Raw genomic sequence first — 14,259 nt, forward strand, 5'->3', positions numbered from 1 at the left:
CTATAAGGGAAGGCTCCGGCCGAAAGGGATACCGTTTTCAGACGTCAGGTATCTGAAAGGGTAGGGATTTTACTGGCTGAAGTATATGAAAGGGTCAGGAAATCTGTCATTTGGGTCTGTAAAAGGACCAAAAAGGGCTAACAGACACATTTTATGGATGTGAAAGAGACAAGAAAACTTTCTGGTTTAGAGGTTTATTCATATTGAAAAGACGGAGCAGTTAAAGGAGTTGAAAGGGAAGCAAAGTTCTAAACAAGGTATATGAAAGGCGTACCAATTGTTAATAGAAGGTATATTAAAGGGGTACCTTGTTCATGAAAAATGGTATATGAAAGGGTAAGGAGTTGGCCCTCGAGGCGGAGCCTCCCCGTTTAAACCTTCTTTAAGTACCCCCTGTTTTTTTTGTTTTTTTTTTTTTTTTGGCGCCAAGACGCGACATAAAATATTTTATCATCGTCAGATTTAATTCTTACTTATTTCCTGCTTTGGTAAAACTCTGCTGAGCCTATCATCGCTTTTAAAACTATATTAAAAATTAAGACTTCATGTTAATTTTTGTCCCCAAACTCGTGACACGATGATCTTCTTTCAGCACATTTCCCATTTTAAAAATTGATATACTTTGTTTTTCTTTACGCATCACTGCTATGAATTGCTACTGATGCAAGCGCACGACTTGAATCACATGAGAATCGAGTAAATTTAAAATACCATACGTCTTCCCGTGGCTCTGCGGTTTGACAAGACCGGTGAACAAATGGGCGAAAAGAAGTACGTTCTGTTCACAGGATACGATTATAGCACCTCTCCGTAATCAGAGGCTAATTTTCGCACGACAGCTCACACAGCGAAAATATAGCCTCTGCTCGCAGGGTATAATAAGAGTTCTCTTGGGTATGAGTCCTGTCAGCATTCAGATGTTCTCTTGTTTAGCGAGTAGGCAATAAAAAGAAACAGCCACCAAATGAGAAGTGTACACAATTGTACAATAGATTATTCACAGTCTCTTATTTTTCCTAAGATGGCCGACGATCAGAAGGAAAAATAGGGGACTGTGAAGTGAATAGTTTGCTGTATAAAGTATTTTACCATATCAAAAAATTCGCTTTATCGCAAATAAACATATAATCAGTAATATCACACCTTGACCACAGTATAATTCTGTTAAACTGTCATTTTTAACAAGTACTTCGCTCTTTATTATTGAGATAAGAGACCTTTAGATTCTGAGGCGAGATTTTACCGAAGTTCAGGCACGGCAATCGTACTCACATATGCAGGCCTTCATCTCTTAAAAGATCCAGAGGTCCTATTCAAGAACCCCATAAAACATGTTCAGACAACGAAAATAATTAATGCTCTCTTTTTGATTCAGTTATAGAACACGAAAATTTTTCAAAACTTATAACATTGGAGAGGTACTGGCAAAACCGTTATGTCTAAATAGAGACAAACTTCCACTTTCTTTCTCTGAAAGCTGACTAAATCCCAAACGGGTTGCTGTATTTTGTTGTACTGGCTGAAATTCTTTTCTTTATACATAAGAAACATTGGCTTGTCCACTACTCTTTGTTTTCTTCTCTGTCAAATCTTGTGTGTTTTGGACGTTTTGCTTTCATCTCAGAGGCCTGTAGGTGATGAGGAAGAAGTTTTCGATTGGTTAAAACAGAATCATGAAAACTACCCGGGCTATTCAGCTCCCCGAAATCTAGTTTTGTGGACTGTTTACAGAGTAATGTCAATTGAAATATATGAAATGAATCAATTCATGCGTCACACTGTAAGTGTATGAAAGATTAGTACCTGGAAATGCCAAAGAGCCACTGGGATCAGGCAACCTTACACAGTGACAACTTCCATGACAAAAAACTTCAACCCAACCATGAGCCCCCACATTGGCATGCACCAGTCACACTCACTTACACGATTTGAAAAAAGTCCCGTCTGGGACAATACATTTTCTGATCAATGTAGCTTTCTGGGAAACTACCCACCGACCCCTCCCCTAAGCCAACATTATTATTAATTTTTACTTCTCACTTAGGGCAAAATGTTGGGTTAGGGGAAGGGTAGGTGGACAGTTTCCCAGAAAGCTAAATAATTGATCCACATTTTCTTGCTGGGCAAGTAACTTTTAAAGCTTACTTGTCCAATGGGTAAGGGTGCGGCAAGTCATCCTGTATTAAACAAAATCATTACTTAAGGCAAGTAAGAAGTGGCGCGGAACAAGCAAATGTGAGAGCTGCTTGTCCAAAGGAGAAGCTGGAATTCAAGATTTTTCAACCCCTGATTTAACATAGGAAAGGGATTGGGAAGGGACAGATAGAAATGAAATGATAATTGGATGAACACTCCACAGAAAATCTGCCATGCTTCAGCACCCTGGAATATGTTTTGTATGGCTACATGAGGATCAAGTGCTCCAAACATGCACCAATATTCAGCTACTAATGATCACTGTTAACAAACCAGCTTCTCATCGCACAGGGTCCAGAGGAGTTTTGTGAGAATAAATGAATTACTTGTTTAAAGTCTCACCTTGAAAAATGTCTATACCTGTCGCTTAGCACAATTAATTAGCCCAATGGGATCTTTATGAATCTTATGTAAACGATTTCTTCGCTTCTTATCTGACCCAGACCGACTTTGTTGTTCACCATTTTGAAAATCAATAACCACAAGCCATATCCTCGCCGTCGCATGGCACGTCACCCAAAGGGCGACCAAGGCACGAAGTGCCAAGTAAGCTGATCTTGCGAACCCTCAGTCTATTGGTTTGCGGTCTATAGAATGTGTAATGAAACTGTAATGCGATCAAAATAACCCATTTTTTCCGAGGTTTTCGATGGTTTTGATGTTCTAACGACAAACATATCTCCTCTGGACCCTGTGCTCATTGCTGATAACTTTGTTAAATTGAATGGTAATTAGCACAACAATGACTTACATATCCTGGAAATTCATAATCAATTCCTAGCTCTTTCATCTTTTTCCTTTTCTTATTTTCTTTCTTGAGAATATTCTTTACTTGCTTCCCATGTTCTTTGTCAGTCTTTTCCTGAAAGGTGTGCATAAAAATAATTATAAAATCTTTGTGAATACCTTGATGTAAGCCCCTTTCCAAAGTTAATTACTCTTGATCCCCATGATAGAAACTGGGCACTGACACCAAGTGACATAAAAGGTTTTAAAAAGGTTTAAAGGCTTTGGTTTATAGAGGAAAGTGCACTTAGCTTATCCACCTAGTTCACAGGCAATCCACCCATATACTTAGAAACAAATAACTCAAATATAACATAACAGGATTAAAAAACCCCAACTGGCAGGAGGCAACCAGTTGGCTATTTACAAGCATGGCCGAGGATTTGAACTCAGGACGACCAAGAACAAATCCAGCAAGTCGCCAGACAGGGACTCAACCTGGGACTGCAAGATTGCAAGTCCGACGAGCTGACCACTTGGCCACACTGCCTCCTTATAAAGCATTTCTCATTTTCTCACCCCTACATACGACCTTGTCTTGAGAATAAATGAGAATAATAATGTTGAAAACAAGCTGGGACCAGTTCTACAATGTAGGCATCTGTTTATGGCAGGTTTCCATTTAGGGAAAGCTGAGAGTATATAACTTATATATGAATTTAAATTCATGTAATTATAAGTAAAATTCAGCTTGGTAGTCAAGTTCAGCTTGGGGAGTTGTTAGAAAATAGTTTATACCCAGTGTCCACCCAGGGTCTATAGTGGTTTATACAGGAAGGCTTGGACTGAAAGAGGTATCTTTTCAAGCTCAAAGTGTGCATTTACAATCTATCAATAATAAAGACTGAGAAAACGGCCAACATTTTGCAATGCCACCATTGATTTCCCCTGGATATGACGTCTGAGTAACAAGCGCAAAAATACAGTTTCTCTACAATACTGACAATACATTACTACCCAGATCTGGGTAGTTCTTTTGATTGGCTGAAGCAAATTTCCCATGCAGTGTGACCGATCAGAAGCACTGCCCAGATCTGGGTAGAGACATGTCATCGGTATGAATTTCTGTGCTCGTTCATCAGGGGTCATTTTGTGGGGAAACCAGTGGGGCATTGCAAAATGTTGGCTGTTTTCAGGGGCTATCAATGATCACCTTGTTCTGTTTCTTTTTTTCAGCGTTCTTCCAATTTATGTAACGGAACTTTCTGTCTGATCCTTTCCAAAGTCTTGGATGAACTTTTTCATTGGGAATAACTTTGCCTGAGAAAGAAAAAAACAACATTTCTTGAAAACGTTTAAGCCACAGTCCAAAGTCAGTAATTTTCAGCAAAATTAGTGTGTGGAAGTATCAACAGAATATTGTAAAAGGAAAACTTATAAGAAACTATTTCAAAGCAATTCAGGAAAAATTGAGACACATGGATAACTGTAGAAATACTGTCTAGAGCCATAATTTTTTGCATTAACCTACAATGTCTACAAAGTTTTCAAAAACAAAATGAACATTTAAGGTGTAAGTGACCTCTAATTAACTGCTTAATTCTCCCTACTATTTTCTTATGTAAAGGGTCCAAAAATTGTGACCAGCTGGTTGCCAAGCCACCTAGAAATATTTAATTTCAAAGCTTATCACCAGCAAGTAACTGAAGAAGTTTTAAATAGCCATTCAGCCATTAGTCTTGGATTTTACAATATTAAGACAGAATCCACCAGGAAATTAAGTAATATTAATTTTCAGTGGACAAAAACCTTGTACCAGAATAATTTAAAGAATATTGCATTATTTTTTACATTTTTCAAGGGCTAAAGATCTTATGAGTCATCTGTAATAACACCAAAGAAAATTTCTCATGGGAGTCCAAGAAAATGAACATCAAATTTCACAATAATTGTGAAAACACAGGCAAAATTTTGAAAATTTCATGTGTAAGATGTAATTTTGTGAAATTTGACATTCATTTTCTAGGGCACTCATCAGAAATTTTCTTTGGTGTTATTACAGATGACTAATTACATCTTTAGCCCTTGAAATTTTTAAAAAAGAATACAATATACTTTAAATTATTCTGGTACAAGGTTTTTGTCCACTAAAAATTAAAATTTCTCAATTTTCTAGTGGATTCCGTCTTAAAATCTCTTAATCTTTATTACATGATTATAAATAATTCTGTAAATACTTCTTCTTTGAGATGTCCTGAAGTGATACAATGCTCAACTTGGAAAAATGCAGGTGTTTAGTCACAGATTTTTACTGTATATGACAGTGCATCAACCTTATCACTAAATAACTAGGAAATCTGAGACAAGATGTCCGCAAACATTTCACACCCTCTTGCCCACATCAGCAAGCTATTACAGAAATGAATGCTTTGCAAATTTCTTTTGCACACTTTTTGAGCCACAAGGAAATATGATTGTAGCATATGGCTTCAGTAAATGTGCTTTTACTCTTGACAGTAGTTGTGCTTTCAGACTAAACAGTTAACTCATGAGCATCTGGGCTCCCTTCAATTTTTCTCTGAGCACAGCCTTGAACAGTGATACAGGTAGTAACATTGTTATTCTATATGTTAACTAAAATCTTTTCCTTTTTTATACTCACATTTTAATAATTTTCCAAACATCATGTAGTTATGCATAGTTTCAGCTACAATTTTGGCCACTTCATCACAAGCGAATTCAACAAAGGCATAACCTTTTGATCTTGCAGTCTGAAGGTTAGAACAAAGTAAAAACTCAAAACAATTCAACCAGAAAAGCTAACAAAAAGAATCAACTGCAGTACTTTCTAAATCAAGAAATGACTAATACATATATCAATGACTAGTACATTCCAGTGTGAGTATTGTCAATATTTTACATTCAAAAGATGCGACAAATTCAAACTAAATGTACTAGTCATGGAGGTATGTATAGTGTGCATTATTTTGGAAAAATTAGCATAACGTCAAAACAGTGACTGTTGTAATGCAGATTTTTGACCGGTAAGTAGGATAGATTTGTCTTGAAATTTCAAGGTGATACAGTGAATCGATCTTAATGAAAGTTTTAGAAATTATTATATACATTATGAAGATTATGTACACAAAATCCTGTTTGGACATATGTTGGCGTTTTTGATTGGCTAGTTTCTTACTCAGTTTGTGATTACCCTAGTCTGATTTGAAGCAAAGTGTTCACAGGCCAAACATGACTCATGGCTCCTGACAAGAGAGAACGAGCTTGTGATAGTGTGAAACATGACCTTAGAGCTTGAACAACAGAGGTCTTTGTTGCTTATGCAGTGCATGAAGTGTTCTAAACTTTGAATGAGCAAATCATTTTTGCTGCTTTGAGTCCAGGAAGCTGGTTAGTGTCTTTGGTTTTCTCCGAAATGCCTGGACCTGAATAGCTATGTGTCTGACACGAGTTTAGTTTTTTTTTGTCTGTGAATATCATGATTTCTTGATTTGTTTTGACACTAGAACTGTTGACTAGATTGCAGAATACAGGGCAGTGCATCTACAGTGAATGGAAGACGCTGGAAAACCAGTCAGCAAATTTACGTTGATATGTTTCCTTGAAGGAATTCTCTCAAAGCATTTTCTTTTGTTCAGAAGAAGGGTTTCAAGTTCAAACTGCTCTTACATTGTTTACCGTAAACACTCCTTGCCAGCTCCCTTCACACTGTGAACTTTGACATCTCACTGCGCCCAACCATCACACACACATAACAATTGGGCCAATTGTGAGGTGCATAAGAAACCTGCCTATCACAAACACTCACATATATCCTTGTGACTATGCCGGATATCAGAACGACATTTGGTACACTCATTTGCCGACAGTCTACACAAATGGTTTAGGCAATGTGTGGGTCGGCTGCAATGCTGGCTACGTTTACCTAGTTCAGCCCCTTTCTGACTTTCCACAAACTAAAACGTTGAATCAATTCAAAAAGGTTGATTTTTACTTCTGAATGTTTACTGAGTGGTCGCATTATAATAAACATTTGTGAAAACTTGCTGTACTTGGTTAATTCATCTTTATTGATTTTCGGAGAAATCTCTTTCCATTCAGTTTGAGCTCCAGGTGCTCTGATTAATCAGCACAGTATGGGAACAGATGTCATTCAATCAAACTTACACAAGACGTACTAAATTCTAAAAAAAACAAAGTTTCTTTGAAGAAACTGTTCCAGCAATATTTCTTATCATTGTTAGTATTTACCTTCTTACATCTTGAGAGTCTGACTTTATTTACAGTGCCAAACTGTGAGAAAAAGTCACGAATTTGATTCTCATAAAACCCATGTGGAATGTGACCGAGGTAAATTACACCGGGGGTTAAGTCTTCAGCCTGGAAAAACAACACAAATACCATATGAAATTTGCCAGATGTATTAAACAAAGGTATAAGGACGATAAGTACTAAACCGGGTTTCTTACCACCTTTCAAGACAAAAAATGTACTTACCTGTGCTTTTAGCTTTTTAACTTTATCTTCAAATTCTTTCTGCTTGTTGGAATCAAGAGCTAAAGTTAAAGTTGATTGACTGGCTTCTTCTTCACTGCTGTCGTCCGCCATCTTGAATTTGAAGCACGTGTTCTTGTGCGAGCCCGCGATACAGGATCGAACTAAAAAATTGCTATGGTAACGACGGTAAAGAAGATTCGGAAAACAAAATGGCGAAGTATGTTATTGCAGGAAAGGCAAATTGCCCTTTCTATGCCAAAGCAGAACTTCTCGCTGACCAACTGGCGCTAAATCTTCCAGATTTCAAAATCCATAAGATTGTTAAGCAGCCTGAAGATTGGGAAATCTGGCTAAAAATGACTTGTGAAGAGAAAGGTTGGCAGCATGTTAGTTCTCCTCTCATTTGGCGCGAATTGGTTGATCGTGGTGGCAAGGGAATTCTTCTCGGTGGATGCGACGACTTTCTTGAAATGGCGAAAGGGTATTACGGTATAACGTCCGCAAAAATGAGCGATGAGCTCGTGAACATAGCGAAAGAAAATCTACAAACCAAGATTGAGATTGACGCCGAGGAGGAGCAAAGAAAGGCTGAAATAACCCCTCTTCGAGTTTGTGTTTCGGGCGCCTCTAGTGCTCTTGCTTATGGTGTGTTAACTTATTTAGCGCAAGGAGAAGTATTTGGAATGGATCAAGACGTCAGCATATATCTGCTCGACACGGCTGAGTCTCAGGATGTTTTAAAAGGCACTGCTATGGAGATACAAGATTGTTCATGGCCTCTCTTGAGAGAAGTTATTTACACCCCCGACCCGGCTGTTGCTTTTAAAGATGCAAGCGTCGCTGTTTTACTTGATGGCCTACCTCTTAGAGACGGCGAAGATAAAAAGGAGCAGCTTATTTCCAGTGCCAGAATTTTTAAAGCTCACGGTCTAGCACTTGACCAGTATGCGAAAAAAGATGTGAAAATTCTCATTGGAGGGGGTTCCGCATGTGTGAATGCATTTGTCGCTAGTAAATTTGCCCCGTCAATTCCCAAACAGAACATTTGTGCCTTAGCTCGCTTACAGGAAAACCATGCCAAGGGGCTACTGGCCAAAAAACTAAGTGTGAACACTGCAGGGATAAAGGATGTTATCATCTGGGGCAATCTAGGTGTGACCACTGTTGCGGACCCCAGAAATTCAAGAGTTCATGGGTACGATGGAGCCATTTGGGGGCCGCATGTCCCTGGGTTCACACGGTCAGTACCCGAGATGGTACATGATGATAAATGGCTGACTGGAGAATTCCTGGAAACATTAAAAAAGCCCATGGATAATGTGAAAAACCCAGGTGCTATTCCTGCATTGTCGGGTAGCTCATCAGTGTTATCACAACTTCATGATTTGTGGCAAGGATCATCTTCAGAGATTTACTCACTCGGCGTTTTCTCAGATGGATGGTATGATCTTCCACAAGACATTGTCTTTTCTGTACCAGTTAAGTTTCGCCAAGGTTCCTGGAACATAATAGACGATATCCCCCTCGATGAAGCAATCAAAACCCAACTGCAGACGATTGCAGAAGAGCTGAAGAAGGATTGTGAAGATCTTCTTAGTGAAATTAGCACAGAGTAATAAGAGGAACTGTAGTGCAGTTGTATAAACACTGTAGGTACAAGTTGTCACCACATGAACAACAGATTCTGCTCTAATGATATTCCTGTTAATATTCATTTAGTAAAGGGGGTGTTTTCAGGCGATAAGATATTTTAATACTCAGTATTATTGAAAGAGTCAGCCGTTCCTTATTTTCTCGAACATTCAGATGATTAGTTATCAAGATCAGTATGTGTAGTTATCAATCAGTGATATGTAGAATATATGTAGCGTAAATGCTGTATCTGTCAACCAAGTGAATAAATCCCAATTAAGCACTGCAAGATAGTGATAAGAGCCCTGCCTTAACCTTTCTCGATTTTCCTTAGCCAAAAAATTGTGTGGTAGAGATGAAGTGCCAAACATGTGCATATGAGCAAAGGTGCAGCCACTTATCCATTTATTTATTTTTTCTTATGCCTTTTACTAGCTGGTGTATCGTAGTGCTATATCTCTCTTTCTTCTGCGTTATAAATAGATCAGTGGGATCATTTTGCAGACACACCGCGAAAAGCCTGGTTCGGTACTTTCAACTATGCGGTCTTTTGACTCAAACAAGCATATTCTCAACCAACTACCGATTGTAGATTAATGGAAGGAAAGCTTTCCATGGTCCTTTTTAGTTCGATATCCTTCAATGACAACGCAATCGTAAAAAATTTCTATCCTGAGAAATTTCACTCTTTCAAGCTTTTCAAAGATTTGCCGCCAACTTGACGGGAATTTGCATATGATCACCTTTGATTATAGAACCGCGCTCGACCTGTAGTCAAGCATATCATTCTGATTACAGCGTAACTGAAAGAATAAACTAACAATACTGATCATTTTCACTCCTTCTAAAGCGTGAAAGTTGATCGAAATCCTCCGATCGTAGAAGCTGAGGACTCGTAGCCTTTATTATAGGCCTGATGGGGTGCAGGGAGGCTATCTATGTCGACGAAAGTACTACTGATTTTCCTATTTTTCTCCTATTTTTTTTTATCTTCCAATTTTCCCAATCCTGAGTTTCCTATTTTCCTATTTTTTGAGCAACCGTGCAGCTGCACACCCTGCATCTGGAAACAATAGGGCGGCCAGGGTTACCCGTTTTATGTATTTTGGGTAAAATGTAGCAACGTCCGGGTTGAAGAAGAAAAGCTGTGCTTTTCGAAATATTGATAACCAAAATTACATATATTCCCAACTGTAAAATCAGCCTTGCTTCTTTCCGTTGTTCAGATATTTTATAGCTGATTAGATCCTCTGTTATCCAGTTCTTCTATTGTGTAACGCGGCTCCTTGCTTCCAAAAACTGAGCAGAAAAAGGTACCCCTCTCGGAAGGAGCGTCGACATAAAGGCCATTATAGTAAGTTCCCCTGGGCGCATCTAGGGAGGGGCCCACTTTCTCCGGGCCCTCATCTTATCCTTAGGCCAAACCGAAACTTACAGGGTCGGGAAAATTATTTTAGAGGCACATTGGGGTGAGGATGAGCAAAAACCACCCGAGCTGCCCAAAACCTCTGTTTTAAAGGGATGCTAAGTGCGAAGTAAATGATATGAAGCTGATTGGTCATGATATGATATTCTTTTCAAATAAAAGTCATTTTAACAGGAACGGTTTTGTACTTAGCCTCGTTTTGAAAGGGAGAGATTTTTTGGAAGCTGGAAATAGCCTATTTCGCATCGAGTTGGAACACAGACAAGTGAAGTCGGAACTTCGGACTAACTAGAAAGTTCACATTGGCCCTCGACCAACGTTTCTTGAATGTTTTAGCTGCTCTCTTAGATACCAATCTTATTACCATGATAATAAACTTAACGTGCGTGTGATAAGCCTGTTTTCTTTAACCAAAACAAAAGCGGCACAGTACAATAAAGGACTCACTTCTCCGGCAGTCTTTATAAGCTTAGTGTCCGTATCAGTTAGTCGACGATATGGCATTTTGCAATAAGAACAAGATGTTTTTCGCTTTGCTGCTCTTATGGAGCGCTTATGTTGTGATTGGTGTCTTTGCGTTCTCTGCTGTGGAGGGAAGTGCAAGGAAGGAAAAGGAGAATGAAGAGCGAAGCTGGAGTTATGAAAACTCCTTCTGGTTTACTTTCGTGTTACTCACGACCATTGGTAAGAAAAGATGTAAAACACTTCGAGTCCGTGAGGGGTAAAAGCAGACTACAAGATTATTGTAAACTTCGACTTGTTAAGATGACATTGCGGCTTTATAATTACGGACACTCAGTTTTAAAGGACTATTTTTTCCCGCCGTCGTACTGCAGTGATGTCGTCTCAAAATCGACTTGTTTTAATTTATTGTGTTTTTTTATTGTTTTTTTTTTCTGAAGAACTGAACGACCGTTTATGGTATGGGCGCTTATTAAAACAGAAATTCTTAATTGGAGTCACGTAGATTTTCTTCAGTACACATACTCTGCAGAGTCTTGTTTTGAAGAAAATGTCATCGAAATACGAATTTTTTTTGACGAATTTATGGAAATGTTTCAAATTTCAGCCTTCGAAGAAACGGTAAATAAAGAAAACTTGTCGTTAATTTTTTACGGCTCAAAACTTTTGTCAAAATCGTGACTGTCACCGTTCGTATGTTCGTAGAGGTCTTAGGATCGATACCGCAAAAAAGTAAGATCAAAATTAACCCATTTTGCCTGAAATGTTGTTTATTGCCTTTCTTCTAGCTGAAAACAGCGAATTTTAAAGATTTGAAGGGTTTGGAGTTGGATAAAGGATAGCCTCCCAGAACTTGTGCTCTAGAGGCTTGGGTGTTGGATGTCTTCCTGAGGAAGATATTACCCATGATGCACCTAGTGCCCCCCAAAATTTTGCATGTCTTCAATTTATTCTGAGACGAACTTCGTGTCGTTTACTGGGGAACGGCGAGGCGAGAAATACTCGCGACCAGCAGCCAGCTGAACTACTAGACTTATTAACCGTGAACTTGCTCTTTTCTTTTGTTGGCTTACACTAACAGTCAAATCTCTTTTTGACTTCTTCTCTTCCATTTCACTTATCTGTAAGGTTTAGCTTTCGCAACATCGCTATTCAGCTCGTTTTGCAGCACTGAATGCTGCAAAACAAGTTGCGCGTTTTTTGTTGCCCGTTTTACTTTAGCTTAAGGGGTGAACACACCCAGACTGAGATTCAGTTGAGAGCTCTTTATTCAGTTGCTTTTTTTCTGTGGTTGGAATAAGAAAAGATAAAGGAAATGTAAAACTGTACTCTAACAAGTCAATCAAACTAAACAATTAGGACTAATCTGAGGGGCATTTTTTAACATTAACGATGTGGTTTTCTTATGCATGATACTCTGAAGTCAATTAATAACAATTTATTAGTAGTTGAACTTAGTCTCTACTTAATAAAATTTCTGAATACCTGAAATCCTATACCACAAATGACTTTATACGAACACAAGAACAGGAAAAAGGTTTGAATGCAAGGGTCCACGCAACACGTAAATATAACTGACTGGTTCCTGTTGCCGGATCTCTAATTAAAGAGATGCTGTCGCCAGACGTCACTTGAAGAGTAAAATGAAACAAAACTGAATGCAAGGCTGGCACTACGGCAAAGGGTTGATTTATTATAGGCCAATATTTTGGCTAACAAAATTAGCCTTCCTCAGGGCCAGAGCTATACCGAGAGAAAGAACATTTACAGGTTCAAATGGGTTCAAATCTTATCCCGTCTACCTTTAGACAAGAGCCATAATATGGCAATCTCTTGCTTTAGAAAATGTAATGATTACAGTATTACAGCACGCAGTTGTCAAGGAAAGTTTTCGCTTTAGCGAGGTCAAAATTGTGTCCATAGGCTTTTCAAGACATCAGGGGTGGGGAGCACGATTTTGAAGCTTTTAAAGCGGGGAGCTGGGGACGAGCGAGAAGCTTCCGATCTTGTTCCCAGGGATTTTCCTTTAGAAATAAGAAAAACGCTGGGGACGAAGTTGGAGAAGCCAAAGTGGGATGATGGGAACGTGTGCAGAGCGCGTGGGGGAGAGATGGGAAGTGGTGGAGGTCGTGGAGTGGTTCTTTTTCTCCCTTTCCCAACACTCCCTTTGCTCTCACTTTCAATGATTAAACAAGGAAAAAGTGTCTGTTGCCCGCATTAAAATGCACTGAAAATGAAAGGCTTTCCCCAGGGAAATAACGGAATAGCTAGCTGTGAAAGTGGTGTCCGTAAATCAGACGACTGATGAATATTGTAATAATTTTATGCATTTTTCTTATATGTTTATCTTTTAGGATATGGAGATTTGTATCCTGTGACACTCCTTGGTAAAGTCCTATGTGTTGTGTACGCATTTTTTGGCATTCCAATAACAATCCTTCTCCTCAGGCTTATAGGTCAATACATCTTTCGAGGGCAGAGATGGCTCGTCACAGCCATTGAGACACGGTGCATGAGGAAATACGATCCTCCTAACCGCTTAAACGGGAAATGCTTCGTCCTTGGATTTATTTATTTGCTTTTACTGCTACTTGCCGGAGCTGGTGTACAGATGTGGGCCGAAGCCGACTGGAGTTATGAAGGAAGCATCTATTTCTACGCTATCTCTTTCACTACCGTTGGCTTTGGAGACATGCTACCAAGTAACAAGTACATAGTGGTTGCTTTCATCTTTCTGCAGCTGACCGCCGTCTCAAGTATGTTGCATGCAGCCGCATCGACGACACTGGTCGGGCGTGTTACCGCTAAGGTTGATAATGATGACGAAAGAGATATCCACGCAAACGGAAAAGATGTCCAGGCAAACGTTTAAAGCAGCAGATTCAAAATAAGTAGCCCCGCCAAATCTTCTCAAACAGTTACCGCAAATCCTCTGTTAATATAAGCCCCGTCTCTAGAATAAGTCCTTCCTTTTCCGGGGAAAAAAGTTGATAAGCCCCTCCTCTTTTTTTAGCCTCCCTCCTCTCCTTCTTATTCACTAATAAAATAATGATAGATTGTATTGATTAATCACGACTGTAAAACTTCCTGTAGACTGATCCAGGATGGTTTATTCACCAACTGGAAGTTCGGATTTGTTTTTGATCCTCGGCTGCATGAGCTCCAATTTCTTGTACTTGAGCTTTTCCACTTTGCATTCTAGGTTTTTATGGTGAACTGACACCATAATCCGTGCTAAATTAAAAAAGCTTTTCCCCCCCGCAAATAAGCCTCCCGTCTCTATTAATCCCCCCTTAAATGTG

At 39.0% G+C, this 14,259-nt stretch overlaps 3 protein-coding genes across 3 annotated transcripts; 2 read left to right on the plus strand and 1 right to left on the minus strand.

Annotated features, from left to right (window-relative positions):
- Positions 1-1,467: 1,467 nt before the first annotated feature.
- LOC140929870 (MKI67 FHA domain-interacting nucleolar phosphoprotein-like) lies at positions 1,468-7,564 on the minus strand. The gene is made up of 6 exons (XM_073379569.1): positions 7,438-7,564; positions 7,192-7,320; positions 5,585-5,693; positions 4,136-4,242; positions 2,948-3,058; positions 1,468-1,628 (listed from the first exon to the last, which is right to left on the minus strand). The coding sequence occupies exons 1-6, from the start codon at positions 7,546-7,548 to the stop codon at positions 1,563-1,565; spliced, it is 633 nt and encodes a 210-aa protein (XP_073235670.1). The 5' UTR covers positions 7,549-7,564; the 3' UTR covers positions 1,468-1,562.
- A 67-nt stretch (positions 7,565-7,631) lies between these two features.
- On the plus strand, positions 7,632-9,354 carry LOC140929871 (putative malate dehydrogenase 1B). Its single transcript, XM_073379570.1, has one exon. The coding sequence runs from the start codon at positions 7,647-7,649 to the stop codon at positions 9,051-9,053; it is 1,407 nt and encodes a 468-aa protein (XP_073235671.1). The 5' UTR covers positions 7,632-7,646; the 3' UTR covers positions 9,054-9,354.
- Positions 9,355-10,873: 1,519 nt separating this feature from the next.
- LOC140929872 (potassium channel subfamily K member 9-like) lies at positions 10,874-13,907 on the plus strand. Its single transcript, XM_073379571.1, has 2 exons — positions 10,874-11,179; positions 13,312-13,907. Exons 1-2 carry the CDS (start codon positions 10,993-10,995, stop codon positions 13,827-13,829), a joined length of 705 nt encoding a protein of 234 aa, XP_073235672.1. The 5' UTR covers positions 10,874-10,992; the 3' UTR covers positions 13,830-13,907.
- The last annotated feature ends 352 nt before the right edge of the window (positions 13,908-14,259 follow it).

The sequence above is a fragment of the Porites lutea genome, chromosome 3 (assembly GCF_958299795.1).
Source record: "Porites lutea chromosome 3, jaPorLute2.1, whole genome shotgun sequence".
NCBI lineage: Eukaryota > Metazoa > Cnidaria > Anthozoa > Scleractinia > Poritidae > Porites > Porites lutea.

Bases quoted from the DNA above. Each gene is read 5' to 3' on its own strand.
- LOC140929871 (XM_073379570.1), top strand. From the start codon at position 7,647: ATGGCGAAGTATGTTATTGCAGGAAAGGCAAATTGCCCTTTCTATGCC.
- LOC140929870 (XM_073379569.1), bottom strand. From the start codon at position 7,548: ATGGCGGACGACAGCAGTGAAGAAGAAGCCAGTCAATCAACTTTAACT. The intron at 7,321-7,437 runs GTAAGTACATTT...TTGTTTTTCCAG, and splicing joins TTAAAAAGCTAAAAGCACAG to GCTGAAGACTTAACCCCCGG. The intron at 1,629-2,947 runs GTAAGTCATTGT...CATCACCTACAG, and splicing joins ATTATGAATTTCCAGGATAT to GCCTCTGAGATGAAAGCAAA.
- LOC140929872 (XM_073379571.1), top strand. From the start codon at position 10,993: ATGGCATTTTGCAATAAGAACAAGATGTTTTTCGCTTTGCTGCTCTTA. The intron at 11,180-13,311 runs GTAAGAAAAGAT...TTTATCTTTTAG, and splicing joins CGTGTTACTCACGACCATTG to GATATGGAGATTTGTATCCT.